The sequence below is a fragment of the Colossoma macropomum genome, unplaced genomic scaffold, assembly GCF_904425465.1.
Source record: "Colossoma macropomum unplaced genomic scaffold, Colossoma_macropomum, whole genome shotgun sequence".
In the NCBI taxonomy this organism is placed as follows: domain Eukaryota; kingdom Metazoa; phylum Chordata; class Actinopteri; order Characiformes; family Serrasalmidae; genus Colossoma; species Colossoma macropomum.
In genome coordinates this window covers 25,224,134-25,250,350 of record NW_023494792.1, presented here as the reverse complement: position 1 = coordinate 25,250,350, position 26,217 = coordinate 25,224,134, and the positions used below count along the sequence as shown (strand labels likewise).

The 26,217-nt window shown below is 38.7% G+C and overlaps 1 protein-coding gene across 3 annotated transcripts in view; it reads left to right on the top strand.

Moving 5' to 3' along the window:
- The window catches only part of anks1b (ankyrin repeat and sterile alpha motif domain containing 1B), a 257,933-nt gene that overhangs the window by 55,178 nt on the left and 176,538 nt on the right, over nucleotides 1-26,217 (top strand). For all 3 annotated transcript variants that reach the window (XM_036576704.1, XM_036576703.1, XM_036576706.1), the window contains exons 2-4: nucleotides 5,100-5,180; nucleotides 9,752-9,908; nucleotides 23,586-23,882. In XM_036576704.1, the coding sequence (XP_036432597.1) occupies nucleotides 5,100-5,180; nucleotides 9,752-9,908; nucleotides 23,586-23,882 (535 nt within the window). The remainder of the gene's footprint in view (nucleotides 1-5,099; nucleotides 5,181-9,751; nucleotides 9,909-23,585; nucleotides 23,883-26,217) is intronic.

Genomic DNA, 26,217 nt, shown 5'->3' with positions numbered 1-26,217 from the left:
TTGATATATCTGTGCTGTGATGTGAAGCGCTGGGGGAGAGAGACAGAGAGAGAGAGAGAGAGAGAGAGAGAGAGAGAGCTCAGTAGCAGCTTGTTTGGCTGAGAGGAGGTGTGTGTGCGCTGAGACAATGTGTGTGTGTGTCTGTGTGTGTGTGTGTGTGTGTGTTCTCTCTCCAGCATGTCTCGCTATATATCTCATTCTCGCTCCACCTCTCTGCCTTCTCTATCTCTCCCTCCCCTTCCTCTTTCTTTCTTCTGTTATATTATTCTGTCTTTTTATCTCTATTTCCTCCCTGCTATTTTCTGTTTCTCTCCTTTTCTCTTTTTCTTTTTTATTTTTACTTTTTCTTTCTTTTCATCTCTTTTCACTCTGTCTTTTTCTATCTTTCTTTTTCATGACTCGCTCTCATCTATCTCTCTTTCTCTCCTTACTCCCTCTCGTACTCTTTCACTCTCTTTCTCTCCTTCTCTCTCTTTTCCCCTCCTTCTCTCTATCCCTCCTTCTTTATTACTATCTCTTTTTCTCTTTATCCCTCGTACTTTCTTCCTTCTCTCACTCTTGCTCTATTTCTCTCCTCTCTCTCTCTGTTCTTTCTTCTTTTTCTTCTCCTCTTGTTCTCGTTTCCTCTTCCTTGTCTCCTCTATTTTCATTGTTCTTCTCTCTCTCATTCTCTCTTCTATATCACTCCTTTCATTCTATTTTCTTTCTTCATTTCTCTTTCTCTCTTTTTCTTTTTCTTCCTTTCTCTTTTCTCCTCACTCCCTCTCATACTCTTTCACTCTCTCTCTCCTTCTGTTTCCCTTTCCCTCTATCTATCTCTCCCTCTTTGTTTCCCTCCGTTTCTCTCCATCCCTTTTTTTCCTTCACACGCTCTCTCTCTCTGTCTCTCTTTCTCCCCCTTCTGTTCTCATACTCTTACCTTTTTTCCTCAGTTCTGTAGTTCCTTCTTCTAAATGTTTCTCAGTGTGTATCTTGTATGTGTTTAGGTTTTGCAGCTGTACTCTCTTTAAGCCCCCCGCTCCACTGCAGCTCTCTGTGCGTGTGTGTGTGTGTGTGTGTGTGCGCAGTCTTGTTAAGTTGAATAATATCATCTATACTGTGTAATATTGTGTTCCTGTTAGTGAGTGGAGTTTATGCTGGGTGATATTGCTGTACTGTACGCTCTGTGCACTGCAGAACCTCCCAATATTCCCCCTGCACACACACACACACACACACACACACACACACACACACACTCAGATGGGATGACTCATCCTATCTGAGCTGCAGCAGGGCTTTCCCTCTTACTGCCTGCGCATGTGTGTATATGTATGTGTGTGCAAGTGAGAAGCACCCAGGATGAAAAATACTGTACAGATGAAAGTGTCCTCACTGTTTCTCACTGTGTGCTGTTTTATGCTCATATGCCTGTATTTAGCCAGGATCTTTAAGGTGTTCCTCTTCACCTCTCACATTCACTGCTGTTCACTGCTTTCTGTTCCTTGCCAGCATTCATTCTCTGTTTCTCTCATTGTTGACTATCATCAAATCCATAATTTCACACATCAGCCATCTTTATTGATTAAACACGGCTTCGTTTAGCCACAAAACAGCAGCACTGTTCTTATTGTTCCTGTGCTGAAGCAGAGAGAGAGAGAGAGAGAGAGAGAGATACAGATTTAACAGAGTGATGCTTAATGTGTAAAGGACATTTTCTGCATAGTTGTCTAATCTGTTGAGGAGAAGAGACATGGATCTGAGGAGCCTCTCTGTTTTGGCTTAATCTAATGCTTCTAGCTAATTCAATTGGGCTCCTTTTTTTCCTCAGCTGTTCTTTCTCAGCTGAACACTTTGGCTTAATTTCTATCAGAATGATGGCACATTTACAGCAAAGACTCATAAGTTATGAGATAATGAACATAGTATAGTTAGGAAAACCTAATAACTATTTGCTGGTTATTTAACTTGTCTTGAGTGATGAGTACTGGCATGTACTGAACAGCTAGTGCTTTGATGTATGTGTATATGTGTGTGTGCATGTGTGTGTGCGCGCAGTGTTATTGTACTCAGTGTGACCTGGGTCAGATGCCTCCCCCTCTCCCCTTCACACATACCTTTCACTATTAAGTTAAGAGATTTTCACATGCTTGTGTGATCCTATGCAGCCGACTGAATGTATGTATTTGTGCATACATGGAGCTGTGTTTGTGTGTGTGTGCGCATGTGGGAGTGTTTTTCATACATTTTCAGAACAAAAAAGCAGTGTTTGTTATTTTTTATTTTGGTAAAGCTAAATGTTTCATTTTCAAAACCTAAATAGTGAAACCATTTCTTTTTGTTACTGAGGTTAGTGTTATGTTTAGAGTTAGGCTTATTTTAGTTATTTTATACATACTGTACATATAATACATATTGAACACATTGCGTGTAGATACTTAGTAGGAGTTGTAAAATATGTTTATTTGAGGTTTCACATACCAGACTGCTTAAAATTTACCAAAACAGGACTGAATATGCTCAGAACGGCATGTTGTGGTGATAACAGTAAATATCATCAAATTGCCCACTCCTTGTACTTATATATGACACATATGCACCATATTAATATATATATATATATATATATATATATATATATATGGGTCAATGACAAGTAAGACAAATAAAAAAATTTAAACAATTATAAAATGTTATTTAAAAGCTCATGATTTGCATAATATAACATGGTTTTTATTTTATATATAAAAAAAATATATATAAAATAAGATGGTTTTTATTTTAAAGTTTTCAAACATAAAATCATGCCAAACTACTTTACTTAGAAGTAACAACTAAATTACTTTTTGATAGTTTACTTGATCAACATGTATGGTTGGATGGTTACACCACCTGAAATTTGTAGGTTTTTAGAGGCAAAAAGAAACTAAAATGAATTTTATATGGATGCACTGGTTTTCATGTGGGAATGAGTTATGGAAGCTGCCATGTCAGATGAGCTAACACTGACAGGGACGACGTTGAATCCTGGTGGAGACTTGCTGTCTTCAACATGAGGTATTTTCTGCTCAGTGTTATGAGGCAACATGTTTGTCATTTTTTCAGAGAAATATATTTTCAATGTTTTATTCAGCCAACAATCGCTAGAGTAGTTAGCAAAAAAGCCGCCAGGGCACCAGCCGACTGTCTCTGCCTTCTCAGTTACAACCTTAACAACATGTTCTCTGTAACACGCGTTCAGGCACTCATGTTTCATAGTTACTCAGGCAGAATAATATACTTCATGTTGTTAGAGTTCTGTTAAAACATAAAATTCGCAATTTCTCGAATTATTAGCTCGTATATTTTTTCCATCGTCCTGTGATGAAATGTAACAGATACCTGAATACACCTTTCACCTTTTTAAATACGCCTCAAGCACCTTGAGCGGTTAACCAACTAGTCAAGTGCCCATGCACATCTTTACTGTCAGTTATGTTATAAGGCATTGGCCCCTCACCCTCTCTATTAGAATATTTTGAGAGATCAGTCTAGACAGTAGTCCTATTGACTCTTCATGCACCAGTTATGGTCATATAGTGCGTCTGGCCTTAGGCATGTGTGTTTGTGTGTGCGCTCTCCTCTTTTAGACTCTCAATGTGACTTTTTTTTTTTGCTGATATTTTCACTGTTGTGATGAACATGTAGCTTTGATGAACTCTACACGTAATTCTGTGTGACTGTAGACATTTGAGTAAGTGTTGAGTCAGTACTGATTCAGCAGCACAACTGGTGTTAGCTACTAAGTCAACATAGCTAGCAAGGAAGATGAAAAGCAGATGTGGCCACTTTAGGCTTGATGGTTGCAAACAATGAACAAGGAAAGACAATTAAATCATAAATTGCTATTATTTATATGACAATGAATCAGCTAAAATTTCATGATTGTGACAGCTCTATTATTAAGGATTCATTTCTTTGCATGATTTTAACTCACTGAAAGGTTAGATGTCTCTCACATTTTCAGTGTATGATTAAGCTGACACACAACAAAGACATTTATTGATGGCCTGTGTTACTCTGTGTTAGTCTTTTTAAGGCTGTCAGTAATTCTGGAAGGCACTGTGCTCAGGGTCGGGGGTGCTGGTGGTGTGTTATGTTTTGTCTCAAATGCTCACACATTGCTGGCTTGTGTCGCTGGTTTGTGTCACACATTTTGCGGCCACGCAGATATTAGTGGGGGATCCTATGTAGTTTTTTTATTTGTTTATTTGTTTACAAATAAAAAACACATAGGATACAAAGAACAGATTTGTTTTTTGTCTGCTGTTTTGAGTTTGAGATCATCATTCATTCACAAAAGTATGTATTTATTTTTGTGGAGCTTATACATTTTGCTTTCTTCATGTAAACAAGCACAAAGTAATTGAGTACATGGCTAAAAAATCATTCTCACTTTCTGTTGATTGCTTCTCATCCATGTGTACAGCAAAGACAGCAGCAAAGAACGTTTCTCAGTTCAGTTTCTCTTTGTAGCATGAAAAACGTTTTGTTCTAGAAATTCATCTGCCATGTTACTGTGAATGTTTCAGTTTTACGGGAGTGTTGATGGTTTTGGGGCCAGTGTTTTGTTTTGCTCCATGTGAGGATTTGCAAAATGTGTGTGGAGTTTTGAGAATGAGCAGTAACTAAAAGGGCAAATCCAAGAGAATTTTCCAAGGTTTCTGCATAAATAAATCACTAAGACGTAAACAAAGACAATCAGTGTAGTTTGATGTGAAATGTTGCGCTCTAGAGAAACAGAAGAGTCAGGATTGTTCACAGAGGTGGTGATAGGATGGTGATAGATGTCTAACGAGTTTAATGTCCTAAAAGCTACCTTACAGAATGTCATTAAACGGAATAACTATGAATGCACAGCCTGCGTTTCACAATTGTTTTAAGATAAGATTTTTCCTAAACGTACTTTTGAAATCCACTCCTGGCAGAGGGATATGGCAGGGCATAAACCTTAATTTTTCAGCTTTACCACTGTTTTACGCTATTTGTTCCTTGGGGGACCAACATTTACCAGGACAGTACACTTTTTTCTGCCTGTGTACTTTTCTCACTGAGTGCTTTTTTGTCTCTGTTCTCTGCAGCATGTGGAGAGGGCTGAATGTGAACTGTGCAGACAGCTCAGGATACACACCTCTACACCACGCTGCGCTCAATGGACACAGGTAAACACACACACACACACACACACACACACACACACACACACACACACATACACTACAGTCATGTAGTAGAGGAACAATTTTGACTTTAGTACAGGTTAAGAGGTAAATAGCATGAATTTGATTTTTCACCGAACTATTCCTATTAATGTTGTATCTGAAGTTCCAGTAAGTATGAATCTCATGTGTTGACCACTGGTTGATCCTATATGACCTGTAGGTTAAACAGTGCTTTTCACTTGAGCATAGTAATGGTTGTATTAGTGTTTTTGGTATGACTGATTATGTTTGTTCTGTTTGTACTGCTAGTCACATGGTGGGCCACATGACTTGCTACTACATTTGAGCAGTCTAACTCAGCCCAGCAGTGAGACTTCACTTTGTCTCACTGTAGTGCCAGCACAGCATAAGGCTGTAATATATCCTGTGAGAATTTTATGGAATGGTTAAGTGACACCTTTTCTTTTTGCTGAAAAACAACAGTTTGTGAAGGTCAGCCTTGCTGCAACTAAAGGTAGAGGTTCCCACAGTATTTGGATTGCCCCTATAGGTAATCTACTGATGTTCAAATTGTTTGCAAGCTATCTGGTAAAACTGTTGATTCTTGACAATGTTAGGGTTAGGGTTAGATTCAGGATTGGGTTTCTGGTTGAGGTTAAAAATTAGGGTTAGCATTAGGGCCAGGGTTTGGGCTAGTGAAAATTAAGATGAATTTAAAGGGAACTTAAATGATTAAGATGTAAACCTAGTAATTCAGAGTGATTTGATGTGAAATGCTGTGTTTCTAGTGAAACAGAGTCAGAATAGTTCACAGTGGTGGTGATAGGAACCATCTGAAACATTTAAAGCTTTTAAATGCTCCCTTACAGAAAGTTATTACATGAAATGGTTATGAAAAGGTGACCTGATGCCTAAACATTGTTTTGTGATCATTTTGAGAACACGTTTTGGCCTAAAATGTATTTTCTTATAATCAATTCATGATGGAGAGGTACATGCAGGGCATTGTAAGGCAATGTAGTACTAAAAAAACATATTTTTTCAGAGTTATCCCTATTTTACCATCATCAACATTGCATAGAAAAGCACAGAGACACATATAGGTTCATTGGTCATTTTGGATAGTAAATAAAATGGCTATATTTGCATTGTAGATGTCATGATGTCTGGTTCCTATCACCACTTTTTCTATTGTGAAGAAATTTGAGTCAGTTTCTCTACAGTGAACCATTTCACACCAAACCACTCTGAATGATTTTGTTTACATCTCAATGAGTGGATTATCCAGAAATTCTGAAAAATCAGTGGAATTCCCCTTTAATAGATAAGTATTTGAACAAACTTAAATGAAAGGTAAGCATCTACAAAGCATTTACAATAAAATGTCCAAGAAAATGAAGTGTTAGCAATTAGTGCTTCGCTCAAACACACATTTTTTTCCAGCAAGAAATGCAGATGTGTAAATACATGATCAAGTGCAGCTTGTGTAACCCAAACTAAATGAACAAGACAGACACTATAAAGCATTGAGCACAAATGCGTTTGGTCTGAGCTACTGACCCATATGCATATAACCCAGTGAAACAGACCACAACATCAGAGTTGAGGGTGGAGATCAGGGCCACACTAGTCACTCACATACATACACTTTTTACTAGCCAGTACTCAGTTATCTAATATGGCCAATGGTGCTTCATGCATAATAGCATTCCAGATTTTATATGTAGGACAGCAGTCCTTCCAGTTTATGGATTAAGATTACTGCCGAGTAGGTGTGCTTAGACTCGAGGAAAGGTTGAGAGGCTTAATTACAGTAATGTGACTATGGGGAAGGAATTTAAAGACTGAAAAGGACACATGGGGGAAATATCCTATCTGCCATTTCTGCTTAGAGTGTCAATCAGTCTTGTCATTAGAATTAATCTGGATGAAAAAGTCTCAGTGTTAAGTCATGGACATATCAGACAGAGTGAAGACAACCTTGATTAGAAATTTCACTAACCATATTTCTGAACTTCTTTAAGATGATATTTTGGATGATATTTCGGAAATTCAGTAATTAATTCCCTGGCGTATTTGTACATGTTGTTTTATAGATGACTTGAGAGCTTCTGAAGATAAAATTGTGGGAAAATCAGCTCTCTTTCCTCTCTTTTCTCTCTCCCTGTCATGCTCTCACTTTGTCCCTTTGTGTCTCTCTCTGTCTTTGTCTAGTCTTGTATTCCTCGCCGCATTAAAACTCCGTGCCAACCAGCTGGCCTCAGCATTCACAGAGATTTTCAATCAATTCCTGGCCTGGTGCATTGTGCCTGGCTTCTTCAAATCCTGTGTCTTACTTCCAAAAAAGGATGAAATAACCTCCCTAGAGATCTGTCACACCCACAACACTGTTAATGAAGACATTCCAATACCCAATCCTCTTGTACCATGAGTTAGTTGTGGCCTCTCACCTTCAGTCTTAAAAAAATAAAGATTCCTAAACAGTTTTTGGCTTGGACATGTGGTTCTGGGACAAAATCTTTAACCTTACTTATGTGGGAGTTTTTCTTTCAACTTTAAAAATGCTCTTCACACGTCTCATTTACAGAGATGCTACATTCATTTCTGTGTTTTTTTAGAGAGCTGAAAGTGGTTCTTCAGTGGCATCACTTCAGAGAACCCTTTTTGGCACCTTTTATTTTGAGAGTGTTGACTGCCCACGTTTCACCCACAGGACTAGTAACTCAGAAGAAGATTTCATAAACATTGGCCATCATTTCCATCTGTAACGTTTAGAGGGACAGATTCTCTGGGTGGCCTTAAGCTCTGCATAACTTCCAGTTTCTGCTTGGGCGCTTCTACAGGCCAGCACTGAAAGAGGCATCACATCTCTCATAACTGCTTGATTGGCTTCACCATGACCTTCTTCAAAGCCAAATTATGGCATGTTGTCGGGCTCGCTAAGAAAGTCAACAACTGAAACGTCCTGGTCAAATCCAGCCTAAAGAAGTGTATTGACAAAAGTGCTGTTAACCTTAAGCACATTAGCTGCTCCGCCAAGCCCATTAGCTGCTTCACAAGCTTCAATACAGAAAATGTCCATCAAAACTCGAGCCAGCAGGCGCTTCAAGAGTTTCTTTCCAAGCACTCTATTAGCACAGGAAAAAATCCTAAAACCCACACCACAGTGTGTGCAAGTTGTGACTTTTTCTGTGTTCTTTTATTATTTATTGTCAATGCCTTTTTATGTCCAGGACCCACCAGCAGGTCCAAACTTCTATTACACATTTATGTACCTTTTTTTTTAAAATATGTAATTGTCTGACTGAATTACGCTTCAGTAACTCGAAAGAAAGTTCTTTTACTTGTTTTTTACAGGTCTTTATTTATCTACCTGTCTCTGAATCTTATGTGAATGTAAATAATGCATAATAAAGTCCATGTTGGGATAGTCAGTAATAAGCTATACCAATGCTATTAGTCTCAGTGAAACACCACTGTTAACCTGGTGCTAATAGAACCATTGTAAGTCCTATAGGAAACTGGCATTATAATAGCAGTGGAATTTGCATAAACACAGGCTGATTATAAAGTAAATGATTCTACATTAAATATTAATTTCATAAAATGACTGAAATATCCCATGTTTTATTTAGTTTGTACATAAAATTCTGTCCATTCATACACAGTGTGGTATGTGTGATGCTGTAAAAAAATCTAGAGGAAAATAAAGACATAATGCCCAATAAGACAATTGAAAAATCAGGATACCAGAAGTTGTGGTTATACCTCAAAAGGTATAACCACTAACACATTATAGCTATTGCCAAAGTGACATTTAGAACATTCAAAAGGTTGTGATCGATTGTTCTATTAATAATTGCTGTTATTTTATTTATTAATAACATATAGTGTAGATTAAAATACTGCAAGCTAGACTCCAGAAGGTATTTTAAGATGTTTTATTCTATAATTCAAGCTTATTGGGAATTACAAAAAGTTATTAAAGGATAAGAAATATACCATTATTGTCTATTTATGGTGATTCCCAACTCCATGTTATTTGCCTGAGATCTGATCACCAAGTTTTAGTTATACTGCATTCTGGATATTTTACAGCTTCATTCTCAGTTTTTTACAGCTTTCCCAGTCATTATGGAATCATCTGTAGCTCTGTTCATCATTCTGGACACATCTAACATTTCTCAATTTTTACAGCTTCCTATTAATTAGTTTAAACCTACAAAGTTGTAGGGTGATAATACGATCAGTTCATTCATTTTTTATTCTTTTTTAATTAAAAACAGTAATCTCAAGTGAACTCTAGAAATGTGATTCCAGACTTCGGAACACTTGTTTACATGTCATGTTTTTATATAATACAAAATCATCATATTGATAATACTGTGATAAAAGACTAGGTACTCATAATGATGTTAAATTTTTAAATCAGCATGTGCCCATGTGTGTTAATAAACAAAAAAAAAGCTAAACATGAAAGGCCAAGAGCAACAGGAAGAATAAAAACACCAAGAGCAATGATTGTGGTCCTAGTTGTGATTGGGATTTCTGTCTCTGTGTGTATGTAACAGGGATGTGGTGCTGAAGCTGTTGCAGTTTGAAGCGTCCACTAACGTGGCTGACAGTAAAGGATGTTTCCCTTTACACCTGGCCGCCTGGAGGGGAGACGTAGACATCGTCCGAATCCTCATACACCACGGACCCTCCCATTGCAGAGTCAATGAACAGGTACACACACATGCACGGTTATTGTTCAGTCACAGCAGGTCTGTCCCCTTGATTGCTAAGCTCGCCTGTAGTTTGTAGCAGTAGTGCGAGCAACTTTAACCCAGCAGAGCTAACAGTCAGTCAGAGCTGGCTGGATGCTGTTCTTTGCCAGGTATGATGGGCAATTCCACAAGAATATACAGATAATAAACACTGTTGATAGTGAGAGATGCCAGTTTACAGTGTACAAGCGGGCTTATGTCGGGTTTGGGTTTTAAATTTATCAGCACTAGTCGGGCCAGGTCATGTTTCAGAGTTGCAGGTACGGATTCAGGCTTTATTTTCATACTCGTATAGTCCTCTAGTGAAGGCTAAGAAGCCTGGATTGATTATTCATTCTGTCTGGGTGGTGTTTATGATGATTCAGGCCGCAAAGTCCATCCTAGAAAGACTGAGCGACAGCAGCCTGTAACCCATTCTTTCTCTCTCTCTCTCTCTCTCTCTCTGTAGTATATTGTGTTGTGCTCAATGTGTTTGATCTGTTCCTATTTAAAATACAACACCGAGCTCTTTGGATAAGATAATAGAAACATAAATTGTTGTTCTTACACTCACATACACACACACACGCTGGCTCAGTGATGATTACATGGCAGTGAGGTGTGTGTTGTTCTGCACGATGTGTGCATTACTCATATCTAAATATTACGCTCATGTGCTCATGTACTGCTGCTGCCTTTAAATCACCGCTGCTGTTTACTGCCCTTTTGTAGGACCATCATTTAGGCCTAACTGTTTTATAGTTATTATCCTGGGACGCATGCACAAACACACACACACACACACACACACACACACACGCACACAGGTATAAATAGAATCAGAATAGGAAGGGCCGCAGAGAGTGTATAGAGTTTGTGAACTCAATTAGCTGAATGGCCCAGAGGTATTAGACTATGATAAAGGACGTGCAGATACTCACATTGTGTCTGTGTGTGTATGTGTGTGTGTGTGTATATGTGTGTTGATGAGATGGTATTTACATGTGCATATCTGTACACTCGTATGTCTGAGTAACTATGTATGAGTGTGTTACATCAGTGCTACGCTATGAGTAAATGCTTCAGAGACAGAAAATCAATTCACTCTCTCAATTCATCTTCAGAACAGAGAGCGGCACGTCTGAATATTGAAATGGAAAGCTCTTACCACCAGAATTACTGATTACCCTTCTCTCAGTGCCCTGTAGCACTGGAAAGCAGGAACAGAAGGATTAGGACATGCTGGGCCACTTTAGGACATAATATACAATCGTGTTTTTTGTGGTGTCATATCCACACACAGTATAAAACTATATATATATATATATATATATATATATATATATATATATATATATATATATATATATACACATATGCCATACTTTCCAAGTAATTTTCCGTCATTTCTGCCCTGCTCGATCTTGTGCAATGGAAGCATCTAGCAACAACCATGCAGCGGTAGACCACACAAACTTACAGAGCGGTGCATAGCGTGTAAACATCATCTACCATCTGCATTACACACTACAGACTTCCAAACTGTCTCTGGAAGCAACATCAGCACAAAACCTGTGCGTTGGGAGCTTCACAAAATTGGTTTCGTTGGCTGAGCAGCTACACACAGGCCTAAGATCACTATGCACAATGCCAAGCGTCAGCTGGAGTGGTGTAAATCTGGGTTGAATTCATGATCAGGCAGTCTAAGGGCTGAACCAGGAGAACACTACCTACTGGATGCATAGTGCCAACAGTAAAGTTTGCTGGAGGAGGGATAATAACCAGGGCTGTTTTTCATGATTTGGGCCCAGTGAAGGGTAATGTTAATGCTGCAGAATACAAAGATGTTTCAGACAATTATATGCTTCCATCTTTGGGGCAACATTCGAGTAAGGCTCTTTTCTGTATTAGCGTGAACTGCACCCCTGTGCACAAATTGAGGTCCATAAAGACATGGTTTGACGAGTTTGGTATGGAGAAACTCCAGTGGGTGACATGGAGAACTGACCTCAACCCTACTGAACACCTTTGGGATGAATTGGAAAGTCGATTGCGAGCCAAGCCTTCTCATCCAACACGAGTGCCTGACCTCACAAATGCTCTTTTGACCAAACTCACAAATTTCCACAGACGCACTCCAAAATCTTGTGGAAAGCCTTCCCAGAAGAGCAGAGACTGTTATAGCCACAAAGGGGGGCCAACTGCATATGAATGCAGTGGTTCAGAATAGGATGTACAAGTGTATATAGGTGTCCACATGCATTGGCCATATAGTGTAGATTATGTTGATGACAGGGAGATGGATGATACATGGAATGTTTAACCAAGTTCACCATTTTTATTATCTAGACAGGAGAGAGGATAGTGTTGGTCACTAAGTATAAGAAGCATCAGGCTGGAGAGAGCCAATACTTCAGCCACAGCTGCTAATTATGGAGTGAGGAGTGAACAGAGGCACACTATTTTGCTGGTCTTAAGATGTTTTTCATGAACACCGCCCTCTACTTGCAATAAAATTAAGAGTAGCATCTGTCTCCCTCCTCTGTGATGCTGTTCATGCTGCATGTTTGGGCTTGCTTTAATGCGTTGGCTGGGTTTTATGGAGAATATACCAAAAGCTTGTAAACTTATCTGGGCTATTTTTAAGTGTGTGTTGTGAACTTAGGTCACTTAACAGCCAATTAAAAACAGGCAATTAGTAAATCTCACTTTTACACCCCTTTCTTAATTAGCCTTCACACACTCAAACACACGTACACACACAGTCTAATAAAACTGAACATGATTTTGGGTTCAAGCTTTTAAAATCAGGCACCAAAAAAGGCAAGCTAAAGTTACTGCCAGAGACATCACACTTGAGTTGCGCTGTGTTTTTGTTAGTCTCCTGACAGGACCCATCATTCAGATCACTTCCTTTACATGCTCAAGCTTGTTCAGAAACTGGAGCAGCATCCAGCAGCGTTAGCATCCTCTTTTTTCTCTGTATTACTGGACTTTGTGGGGGTCGCTCTGAGAAAGCTCTGATTTCACCTGCAGATATGTATTACTGTTCGACTGTGTCTGACACAGAACAAATGCTGCCAGTCAGGCAGGAAGGCACCAGTTATGTCTGAGTCAAATGTTTGTATGTAATGCCGCCTGCTGAGGTGCCTCCAACTAGTTGTAGTTGTAGCATCCTTCATTACTTTAGATTTCCCGGATTCCTATATGTCAGCTCCAATGCTGTCAGAAGAAAAAAAATGGCAGCACCCAGGGATATGGGAAGCGGATTTCAGGTAACTGTGACTGCTAAAAATAATAGAATATGAAGTATATAGAATACAATAAAAAAACAAGTATATGATATCTCTATTTGTATAATTTCTGCAGCAATCATGCACTGTTTAAGTTAACACTGCATTTTCATTAGAGTGAGCTGAATCATTTCCCTCTCCAGCAGTTGGCCACTTTGAAGGCGTCATTTAAAAATATCTTTGCAATAATCTTACATTCTTAACACATCCGTTGTGTTTTCAACCTGTTTGTCTCTGCCTCAGTTACTGAATATCAGTACGTAGTTTCTGGGCATGACGCAATCACTTAACATGCCACAAATCAACAATCTGATTGGTCACTGCTTAGCTCATTTGCATAGATTTTGTGCTGAACAAGGGAGAGCAGTGGTTTGATGTGTTTGTGCATATACTGTCGTCTCTTGCTACATTATAGCATGTTAAAGTGCAGCATACTGAACAAATTATAGACAAAAGTCAAACAAAAAAATACACACAGACCAGCCACTGACCAAACACCTCTGTGTTTCTAAACACACACACATCGTTCGGGGTGGGAGCTGGAGTCTATCCCAGCGGTCATTGGGAGGAAGGCAGGATACACCCTGGATAGGTCGCCAGTCCATCACAGGGCAGACAGACAGATGTATACATTCACACACACATTCATACCTAGGGGCAATTTAGTGAGTCCAACTGGCCTGACTGCATGTCTTTGGACTGTGGGAGGAAACCGGAGTACCCGGAGGAAACCCACGCAGAACATGTAAACTCCACACAGAAAGGACCCTGGTCACCCAGCCAGTGAGTCGAACCCAGGCCCTTCTTACTGTGAGGCGACAGTGCTGTGTTTCTACACTCATTGTCTATTTTATCAGCTCCACTTACCATATAGGTGCACTTTGTAGTTCTACAGTTACAGACTGTAGTCCATCTGTTTGTCTGTATACTTTGTTAGCCTCCTTTCAACAAGTTCTTCAATGGTCAGAACTGCACTGCACAGCACTGCTGTGTCTGATCCACTCGCAACACACGCTAACACACCACCACCTTGTCAGTGTCACTGCAGTGCTGAGAATAACACACCACCACCTCGTCAGTGTCACTGCAGTGCTGAGAATAACACACCACCACCTCGTCAGTGTCACTGCAGTGCTGAGAATGACCCACCACCAAAATAATACCTGCTCTGTGGTGGTCCTCACTATTGAAGAACAGGGTAAAATGGGAGTAACAGAGTATGCAGAGAAACAGATGGACTACAGTCTGTAATTGTAGAACTACAAAGTGCACCAGTGAAGAAACAAGAAAATGCATTTAATGAAGTTGGCAATTGGTGTTTATATATAATTATAGTTTTAAATGATGTCGCTGTAAGCACTGCTTAAAATTTCAGCACCCCCACCTTAAACTACCTTTCCATGTGCCTGGGAGCACAGGCACTGTGGTGCAAAGAGACCACCTTGTGTACATATCATAATCCTTGTATCTGCAAAATGTTAGCTTTACAGGAGAAGGAAAAACCTCCTTAACTTTTAGTTGAAGTAAATAGAATCAGTAATTTTGGACCATTTCTGTTGGTCTGATTATCGGAAATTTTAGCACAATGTAAAGGGCAACTGGAGATTTCAAATCTTAAAAATAATACAAAAAAAAGACAGAAATGGATATACACGGTTTTGTTGCAACAGCAGTGAAAAGCTCTCTATGGCTACAGATGTGTGCAGCAGTTGGCCCGTTCCTCTGCACAAAATTGTTAAAGGTTCATGCCTGTTTGAAGGAATGTCTTGCTTGAATGACTCACTTCACATCACGCCACAACATTTCATTGAGAGTGGAATAAATAAATCAGTTGGAATAAATCTGTCCTCATGTCCCTGAGTGCTGAAATGGTTTCTTGATCCTTGGACATTCCCATCACCGCCAGCCACATGTAGCTAGGTATTACACATAGCTCATTATTTACTTGATACAAAGGTCAAGACCTCTGCCACTCAGTGTGAGCGAAAGGGATTTGAGGATGCTTACCGTGATCTCTGCAACACCTCCATCAGATTTGTTTTAAAGGCTTTGTTTAAGAATTGGATATCGTTTATGTTCTGGTGTCCACTTCCCTGCAGTTTAGTGGCCCACATAATTGTACGGCTAGGCTCTGTCAGCTTCAGACTGCAGCTTCCAGATTTGAGTTAGAGAGTAATGAATGTCTGAGTGCCTGCAGGAAAAACGTTCGTTAAACGGCTGCGCTCACAAGACATCCTCTTGCTGCTGAATAAATCTAAATCTGTCTTACAACTAGGTCCTCCGAAAATACTTTTCATTCAGCTCCTTTTAATATCACCATCTGAGACGACGACTGGTACACACAGATTGGCTTATAGACAGAGCATGTATCTGGTTTTATATTGAGGAATTTCAAATGTATGATAAACTGAAGATAAGATTTCTCTTTCTACGCTGCAGATATCTGTGTGTGAGTAGCCTCTGTAATGCGGTCAGAAGAGTGGAATGTGAAGGATGTGACGATATGTGATTTGACGTGTGTTGATGCTTTACTGACAGACAGTGCACAGTAATGGCCTAGAGGAGCTGGCTGTAGAGAAATTAACCCTTACAAGTCACCGTTATCTCCACTGATAACTGGAGATGCTACTTATTACTTAATAAGGCTTAATATTCAGTAACTACAGCAACATCAATGCAAACTTGAGCTATTCTTATGTCATAGAAGTGTGTAATAAAACTTTAAGGAGTTAAATGGTGCAGACATGGTGTTTAGCATTAGTGTAGCACGTTAACGCTCTGCTCACCATGAAACAGAAGCGACACTGAGACTAGATGATATTGACTGAAACCTGGGGGATTGAAGTCGTGCGGATGGTTTTGGATTGACAGAAAGCCTAAATTAAACCTGTTCAGTGGTGTTTGGATCTGTAGCTTGCTAGCTAGGTTAATGATATCTGGCTTCTCTCTCCTAATTAGGAACACTCAATAGCTTAGCTAGTGGACTACGGATTCAAACAATGGCACACATCATAGTACACTTCTTACTAACTGGTGCTCTGCTGTCACCAGAATAGATTATAAAAACTAATGTCTGAGAGAGCAAAGTCAAGTGACAGCAGAGCACCAGTTAGTCAGAACTGAACATGCACTGTGGCTTTTAGCCTATTAACTAAGCTAGCGTTAGCTTAACCTAGCAGGCTACAACTTAAAACAACACAGAATAGGTTATATTTTGGTGTTGGAATGACAGAACATCAACATTTATCCTGTCCTATGGTGTTTTTAGCTGTAGCCTGCTGGGTTAAGCTAACGCTAGCTTAGCTAACATGCTAAAAGTGCCACAGTACATGTTTGGTCCCAGCAAATAACACATGTTTAGAGGATAAACAGTCATAAAAGAGGCCATTTCAGTATCGTCCGATACAGATACTGATCCTATATTTCTTCTTAAATAAAAACTAAACATTAAAACTAGCCATTTTTAAGTGAAGCACTTAAGATTATCCAAAACATCTAAGAGTATCTGAAAGGCTATCCTACTCAAACTACTGAAACACTCCACCACCCCACAGGAAGAACTACACAGCTAACAACACACCGCACAATGTAAGTAGTAAGTGCTATTTCAGGATAGATTTGTTAAAGGATCAGATTAAATCTTTTACCCTCCAACATCTGTTTCCGCATTTTCTGTTATATCAACCCAGTACGGATACCCGTCAATGTCAATATGCCGTCTCTAATGATAACAAAAGCTTAGTCATTTGATAGAAATGATTTCTCAGGTGTAGCTCATTGAAACAAGTGGAGAAGTTCTGTTGAAAATATTGATTCTAAAGTTTCAGACAGATATCACATTCGTGTTTGTAAGGAGAACAGAAGATATTTTGTTATTGTGTGCACAGTCCTTTTTAGCAGAAAGCAAAGAACATGCTTTAAACTTTTCCATGTTTTTATTATATCTGATCATTGACACAGAACACAGAAAAAAGTTTGGTAATACATATTTGGTAATTGATGTAATTTTATTTAAAATAATTATATATTCATTATATAATATGTGTGGAAAAGGAAATATATGGATAAGTATATGAAGTAAAATTACAGTAATAACTCAACTTCTAAGGATTACAGATCTTTTGCAAGAGAGAAGCTGTGTGAGAGAGACAGATTGTGTGTGTGTGTGTGTGTGTGTGTGTGTGCGCGTGAGGTAGAGAAAGACTGAGAGAAGGAGTGTTGTATGTGTCTGTGTGAAAGTTATGTATGTGTGATGGCACTGCATTCAAGATATATAATTGTGTGTGCATGTGCGACACTGAGCCAGTGAATGAGTGTGCGTGCATATGTGTGTGTGTTTGTGTTGCTCTCTCCTCCCGCGAGTTGAAGCCACAGCTCAGGAATGTTTTGTTTTCTGGCTGAGAGAGAAGGAAAGGTTACGCCATTCCCTCTGCCTCCAGACCCCCACAACCCACCAGAGAGTACACTAACAACTCCCCCATCTTTCTCTTATACACACACACTCTTTCTCCCCAACTCACACACACATATACAGTTGTATGCAAAAGTTTGGGCGCTCCTGGTCAAATGACGTCCCTATCAATTTTCTAAGTGAAAATAAGTTACACATCCATGCAGAGAACACACTTCTGCACATTTTAATACACATTTGCTGATTATTTGATGAATTTAATATATTAGAAAAAAAATGACACATAAAAGGTGGCCTGTGCAAAAGTCATGGCACATTTAAAATGTTATGTTTTATTTTTTGCTAATTTGTTACACCCAGTAAATAAATAGAAATTGTGCTAGATAACTAAAACACAAAAGGGCTATATAAATAAAGATGTTTATTATTATATGATTATTATTATAAGATATATTCATGTCAGATCTATATTGAGAAAATATTCTTCTCTCTCACACAGTCAGTGCCCCAGGTCAGTAGTGTGAGGTCACTTCCTGTGTGTATGTGTGCTCGTGTAAGTGAATCCATGTGTTTCTTCGTGTGACCACCGCAGTATCCGGCTCTGGGGATAAGCATTCCTTGTTTGGGCAGGTCAGTGCACCCTAATCCTCTCAGTGCCACTAGAAGACATCACACTTTCAGCTGTGTGAGTGTTCTACAGCAGTGGAAGTGTGTGTGGACCTGCACAGGTCTGGCTAATGGGACATACCTCACTACACAATCTTTCCCCAGTACAGCCTTGGATTTTATTTGGAATAGAGGTGTGAACACGCATCAGTGCATCGTGATGTGTCAGTCTGAAGGTGGTGATTCAAATGCTTTGACTTTGGATTGCTGGAATCCATTATAATAGATTATAATAATATTCTATAAAGTATGCGTTCATTTTTTTGGTCAGAGTAACAGAGTAATTTTTTTGGTCTTGCGCTATTTTCAAATGCAAAAAATAAAAACAGTTAAAATATATTGTTTGTATTGTCTGTATTCCACTACTGTGTAAATAATTTCTCCAGTCACACTTTTTTTTAAGTGTACTTAAAAAAAAGCGTCATATTAACATACAAACAAAAAAACATATTTTTCTGTCATTTGAGGACAGCAGCTGCTCTTTACATTTGTGTGAAAATTGTATGATGAATGGACCAATAGAAATGTTCCAAAATTACTTAATTACTTATTAATGAAACCTTTGTACACTGACTTACAATAAAAGTTAAGAATATTTTTGCTTTCTCTTGTAAAGTTACTATTTTGGCAATGTTTTTCTTTGGAGCCCAGTATAAAAAATATCAGACATTTACCCTGCATTCACGTTAGCAGGCAACAAAGAGGCATTTCTTTTTAAAGTAGGAGACATAACTGCAATTTAGCAACAAGTGACACAGCTAAAGGTTGACAAAATGACAACTTTTAAACAACTTTATGCAAAGGAAATGTGACGTGGTGAATTGAAGCAACAATCTGAAAACGGAATTCCACCGTTAAAATAAAATTGCGTAATTAAGCAGTTAAGAGACATGAACACACACAGTCATTCATATTGTGTAAAGTGAACTGCAGAATAGCTCACAGCAGTAGTGATAGGAAACAGAGTTTAAGACCTTAATAGATTAAGAAGAGTTTAATGCCTCTAAAAGCTCCCTCACAGAAAGTTATAGCATAAAATGGTTGTACATATACTGCCTGATGTCTGAAACACTGTTTTATGATAGTTTTGAGACACATTTTTGGCATAAAACATTTTATTTTTAATACATTCATGGTGGAACGCAGGGTGTTATATGGAAAAATTATTTTTTTTCAGATGTACAACATTTTATCATTATGAACATTACATCCAAAAACTCAGAAGACACATGTAGGTTCACTGTACAGGCGCATTTCTGTTCATGAAGGTACAAACTTAAGGTCCAACTGTACCTTTAATGAGTAATTGCATATTTATACCTTTTCATAACCTAATGTTATAAAATAGAAAATGATAACCCTAGAGAAAAGACAGGGTGAATGTAGTCAATGCAACTTAAAATCAAACTGCAATGGATTATGGTCCAGTTATGTTGTGAAGGTACTGAAAACACACCCTTGTGGGTTCCACCCCAGTGATGTGAGGGGTACCACCCCAGTGACAATCCCTTTTTTTTCTTAGAAGGAAAATTGCTATATTTCTGTTGTAGACATTGTGATCTCTGGTTTCTGTCACCACCACTATAAAGAAATCTGTGTCAGCACATTTCTCTGCAGTGAACTGTTTCACACCAAAACACTCTGGATGGCTTTGTTTACACCTCAATGATTGAGCTGTGCAGAAATTCGAAAAATCAGTGGAACTCTTCTTTAGTGCTTGGGTCCAACATATTCCTCAGAACACTCTTAGACACAGGTTGTCTGAGGTCCCCTCCAATGTGTCTTTCCCATGTTTTTGATTTCTTAAATTCCATCAGCAGCAGCTGCTTTAATATAATGAAGGATTGATAAACTGAAGCAGATGTTGGATGGGAACTGTAAATACTGGACTTCCTTTAGGAGAGATTTTGAAATGATCAAGCTAAATCACTGACAAACTTCAAATCGCAATGTATTGTTTATTTATTTTTTACATTTATTTTAACGTTTGTGCTTTTGAGCAAATAACTGCACCGATAAATGGCTTTACAGATGATTTTCTCACATCTCTAAGACAGTACTGCACAATGCTGTATATGCTGTATAAACGTGGGGCGACGTTACCAACTTCAGCAAGGAAGCTTCTATAGAATGCTGGTCACCTACAGTGGGGAAAAAAAGGATAATTAATTTCATCTAAGACTTTTAAATGAGTTTGGTTGGTAGTTGCTGATAAGAAAAAGTGCACCTAAAGAGATTAATAATCACTGAACTAATATAAAATCTTAACATGTACGAAACAGAACAAGCTTGTTTGTGAAGCAGCTTTTCATTTTTCTAGTCCTGCACAGTTTTGACTGTTTATTTTTTATCTGACTAAGGTGTATTGATTGCTTTTCACTGTGACAGGATGCATGATTGTCTGTGATGTTCCAGTTTTCCTCTGGCAGAGTAACTTTGACATTAATAAAGTGAAGGGTAGGAAATAACACCTTCAGCCCCCCCCTCCTCCTCTCTCTCCCTCTCTCTGTCCCTATCATTGCCATTACTCTCACATACACACACTCAGGAGTCTAATCTCATAGCATCAGAGTTGGGGGAAATTGGGACTGCTGTGCTCTTTTATAGAGGTGTGGTGGAGCTGAATTGTAACTGGGTTTAACTGTGTTTTGTAGCAGCTTTGGGGTAATTTCAGTGCTTGCAGAATCAGGTTTTTATAGTTCCTCATTCCATCAAGGAGTGAGAGATATTGATCTTTCTGCCCAGTTTAAATGAGTTGGCCCGGGTTGCTCTTATGATTAGTATCATTACGCTATCAACCTTCTGAAGGCAGACTTTCATTTTTAATTTAGCTGAGGCATCCATAACTCCTTAAACTCCAACCAGTCCAGACTTTTCTGCCTCACTCTTATAACTACATAACTTACATAATACATTTCATACTTATGGTGAGGTTTATCATCTGCCGTCCCAACCTGGGCCTTTCATTCAGTATCAGTATCAATTCAGTATCTACAGTATCTGTCAGAGACAAACCTTCATTTCATTTCTAGTCAAAGAGGAAAAAGAAAATGATGCCTTAACCACTAAATATAATGTCAAACTTTCCAGTATTTAGTATCGCCACCTAAATTCATATTGGGGGAGTTTAATTTTTCAAAGAAATCTGTTTGAAAAAAAAAAAGTTAAATTAAAGTTAAATAATGTGTGCTTAATAATGGTGGTTTGACTGAAAATTAAATAAATGAAGGGTGGTCTCTGGCCTCAGCACAGTCCTACATATGTGTCTTTTACACATACCTGTACATCAGTACTTCATTTCACTAAAGAGCTCCTCAACAAACTAGCTGTCATGGTCATTGAGCTAGATGTTCTTTTATAATAAAAGTTGTTCATGAAGTAAGCTTTCTGCCTTTGAAAGGTTTATCTATAATGCAGTTCACCACTTCTTTGCTACCGCAGTTGTGTTGTAGCATCATATCTTCCAGAAGAAATTAATTGAAACTTTTTTTTTTATTTTAACATCACTAAAAACTGCTTTTATATGATGAAATAGGAACATCTGAAAAAGAAAAAATGAAAAGCATTGGGAAGGGAAGAGAGAGAGAGAGAGAGAGGGACTGTGGTGTATGGTGTGTAAGAAAGCGTGAGCTGCTTGTGACTCTAGAGATGGCTCTTTCTCTGTAGGAGGCTCTTATCATTACTCTAAATCATCCCATTTACTTCAAATAAGTCATTTCAGTTAAATCAGCCACTTGCTGTAGTTTGCTCAGTTATTGGCAGCCTTAGCTGTGAGTGTTCAGCTGCCTTCCCATAGCTTAAACACGCTATTGCCCGCTCACTGTAATGTGACATAATCTTCCATAGCACACACGCACACACACACATATACACACACACACAGTACACTCACATACACCATATAAAAGAGCATTTTATAGGGGTGCTATGGTAAAAAATACCAATTCATCTTATCTGAGGGAAAAAGTGTGTCTCTCTCTCACATACGCACACTGTTGTTCTGTGTGTTGAGGAGAGCCAGAACAAAGCTATTTGAAAAGTTTGTAAGGAAATACATGAGGCGCATGACTCAGTTTCATACGGAAGACCTCCCAAGCTGCAACTGTAGACTCCTGTTCACCATCTCATGGTGTTTCCTTCCAGTACTATTGGATACAAGCTGCATGGTGGGATATGTCGTTAACCCCTTAAGATCCTAGGCTTATAAAACATACATTTTTCTTGTATTTTATTTTGTATATCACAAACAGTCAGAATTCCTTTTCCATCACCATTTTCAACCTCGCTTTTTCCCTTAAAATCTATCAGGCTGTTTTCATTACTCTGCCTTAAAGACTGTTATATGCAAGTGACCTCTGTTCTGATTGGCTGCCCTTTATTGTGATTCATTGAGAAAGCAGTCTGGGCTGGAACACGCCTTATAACTTCAGTGTGAATGGGCGGAGCTAAGTTGCTGTAGTCTGAGTAGGTGGATATTTGAATTAAATGTATTGTTTTTAGTGACATCACAAAAACAGTGTATTCAAAATGAGCTGGCTTTGTGTAGTTTTCATATGTAAAGTGCATGGACTGGGGAGTAAGTAGCAAGTTTCGAAACTATAATGTGTCCACATTGTGCACAGTGGTTGTGATGGGAACCAGACATCTGAAAAGTTTAATGCCTTTAAAAGCTCCTTCACAGAAAACTATTACTTGAAGTGATTATAAATACACTGCCTGATGGCTGAGACATTGTTTTTATGATAATTCTAAGATACATGTACATTGTGCGGCAAAATAGCCCCCAAAGAAAGTTTACATTTTTCCAGATTCACAGTTTTTATTCATTATCAACATTACATCAAAACTCAGAAGGCATGTGTTTACTGGTGGTTTTGGATAGTAAAAAAAATGACTATATATGCACAAAATATCACAACCCCTGGATCTTGTTACCACCACTGTAAAGAAAATCTGAGTTACGTTTTTCTACAATGTACCATTTCACATCAGACCATCTTGAAGGTCTTTGATTACATCTCAGTGACTTTTTTACTTAAAAAAGTCAGCAAGGGCTCAGTATCTGTGGAAACTCTACAATCTTGTTAGAAAAGCATTCCTTGTGAAGCAGCTTGAAAGAGTGCATCAAGACAAAGGGGGGCTTATTTGAAGAATCTAAAATATAAGATAATTTTTCGACCTTTTTTGGTCAAAGTGCTTTGTTGTTTTGATGTCTCTAGTATATGGAATATAGTGAAAAATAAGGTGGTCCTGAGTGTGACCAGTCCTGTGTCTCTGTGTGTTTCAGAATCACGAGAAGGAAACGGCACTGCACTGCGCGGCACAGTACGGTCACTCAGAGGTGGTATCTGTGCTGCTGCAGGAGCTGACGGACCCCAGCATGAGAAACAGCCGGGGGGAGACTCCTCTGGACCTGGCGGCGCTGTACGGGCGGCTGCAGGTGGTGCGCATGCTGCTGAGCGCGCACCCCAACCTCATGAGCCTCAACACACGTGTACACACACCGCTGCATCTGGCTGCCCGCAACGGCCACCACTCCACCGTCCAGGCGCTGCTGGAGGCCGGCATGGACGTCAACACAGAGGTGTGTGTGGGTCACTCCGCTCGCTGCTTTTAGGGGTGTGTGTGTGTATGTTTGTGCATGCTCTCTAAAATATGGCTACGCTCACCTTACAAAACCTCACTGCTCGTCTCCCGTTTCTCGCTCGGATCCAGTGTTTCTGCCTTGATGGCTCACACTTGGGTTTGTAAGTGATTGTCATCATGCTGCTTTCACCTGGTGGTTAGATCCTGTTGCTTCTTTTCCCCACTTGTGAAGTTGTCAAGTAAACATAAACATAGAGGACTTGTTAGCAAAGCCTATCTGGTAAACTACTAACATTAGCTAGTTAGCTGGCATGATCTACTTTGTTATGGGAAGATGGTATCTTCTTCACTTTTTCTCCCACTGTAAATAAAGTACATAATTCAACCACTGACTACAGATCTAAGCTGTGGTGGAAACAGGAAAACGGTGCTGAAGTGAAGTATGGGTACTGTGTCAATTAAAAGTGGAAATATAAAGAAAAATTTTATTTGAAAGTAAAGAAATATCCACAAACTTAATTCCAGAAAAGTTGGGAGACTATGTGAAATGCTAATATAAACAGAAAGCACTGATTAGTAAATTTTGTCTGACCTGTAATAAATTGAAAACAGTACAAAACACACTTTTTTGCAGTTCCATCTACATTTAAAGGTCACAGGCAGTCATTTGTGATTTTTGGCTTTGCCCTTTATGTACAGAGATTTCTCTGGAAAGCCCTGAATCTTTTGATGATTATGCACTGTAGAGGGTGAAATACCTAAAATCTTTGTAATGACTGGCTGAGGAATGCTGTTTTTTACCTGTTGGATTTTTTGCTGATAAATTTTTTGGCAAAGTGGCGAGCCTCATCCCATCCTCATTCATAACGGACTAGGCCTTTTCTGGATGCCCCTTTTATATTCAAGCATAATTACATTACGTGTTTAAGATAGAATGGAATCAGATTTGTACATTTAAACATACTAATGTATGTAAGAGTAACAAGTAGATGATTTACAGCATAAAATGAAAAGACAGGACGTGCTTCAACTTCAACAGTGATCACTCTGTGGCTACTGAGTCCTCTTCTCTTAAACCCTTTTTGGCAAACTCTGTGTGTGCTGTGGTGGCTGATGGTCCTTGCATTGTGATGAATTTGCATAGTTAGCAGCATAGTTTCATTTTACATTGATACGAATGTGAGAAAAGAAATTGAATATGAAAAAACTGTAACGAGAAAAATAAGCAAGAAAAGGGAAACATCTCTTAGCCTTTGAGATTTGTCTAAATGGAAATGTATGTTTTTCTTTAGGAAATGTGATGAAGCAGAAGTGCAAGTATTCAGTTTTAATAGTACTCAGGTGAAATACAAATCTAACAAAATAATAGGAACCAGACATCTGAAGAGTTTAATGCCTCTAAATGCTGATGCAATAGTTTTTTTAAATTAATGTTTGACTTCAAACATATCTTTTAAAGCACATTCTTGGTGGCGAGGTACATACAGGGCATGGTGAGGCAAAATTAATATTTTTTAAATTCACCACTAGTTTAGCATTATCAGTATTACATAGAAACTCCAAAGGCACTTTTAGGTTTACTTGTGGTTTTGGATAATGAATCCTAGTACGTTTCACTACCGTTTAGTATTTCAGGTCAAATCACTCAGAACAATATTGTTCACAGAAATCAAATTATGCCAAAATTTAGAAAAAACCGTGAAATTCCCCTGTAAGTATTTTTACCACTGAATATGAGCAAACGTCTAAGGCTGAGTAGGTGACTATTGATTTCCTATCAAACACTGAAACTGTCCTTTTCTCTGCTTTGATGTAGGGTTAAAGTTCAGCATTAAGGGACCGTGTAGCACTGTGTCCTGGGGAAGCTATATTTCACTCTTTACTCTTTGACTTTGATTTTAACATTCATATCAATAACTTCATGATAATTCTGATGGGGTTAGTGTGAACAGTCCTCTGCCCTAAAGGCCCATATGCATACATTTCAGCAGTTTTACCGCTTAGCAAGTCTGCTGCTGCTGACACACTGCCAGTACTGGATGATGCTGACAGTGATAAGCACATGCATACTGAAGTGTTATAAAAAAAGATAATAATTTTTGAAAGAGTATGAATTCTGATCTGACTGTATCTGTCATGCATCTATTTTAGGACCACATATGGAAGTGACTCAAATCCAATTTGAAATAATCCAATTTTTGTGTTCACACAGCTCTAAAAATTCCGTGTTAGATTTAGGCAAAAAAAAATATATATATCAGATTAGTGCTGCCTCCTCCCTGCGATGTAAACACATAGCGTTTAATTGTCTTGATACCTCTGCAGGTACAGGG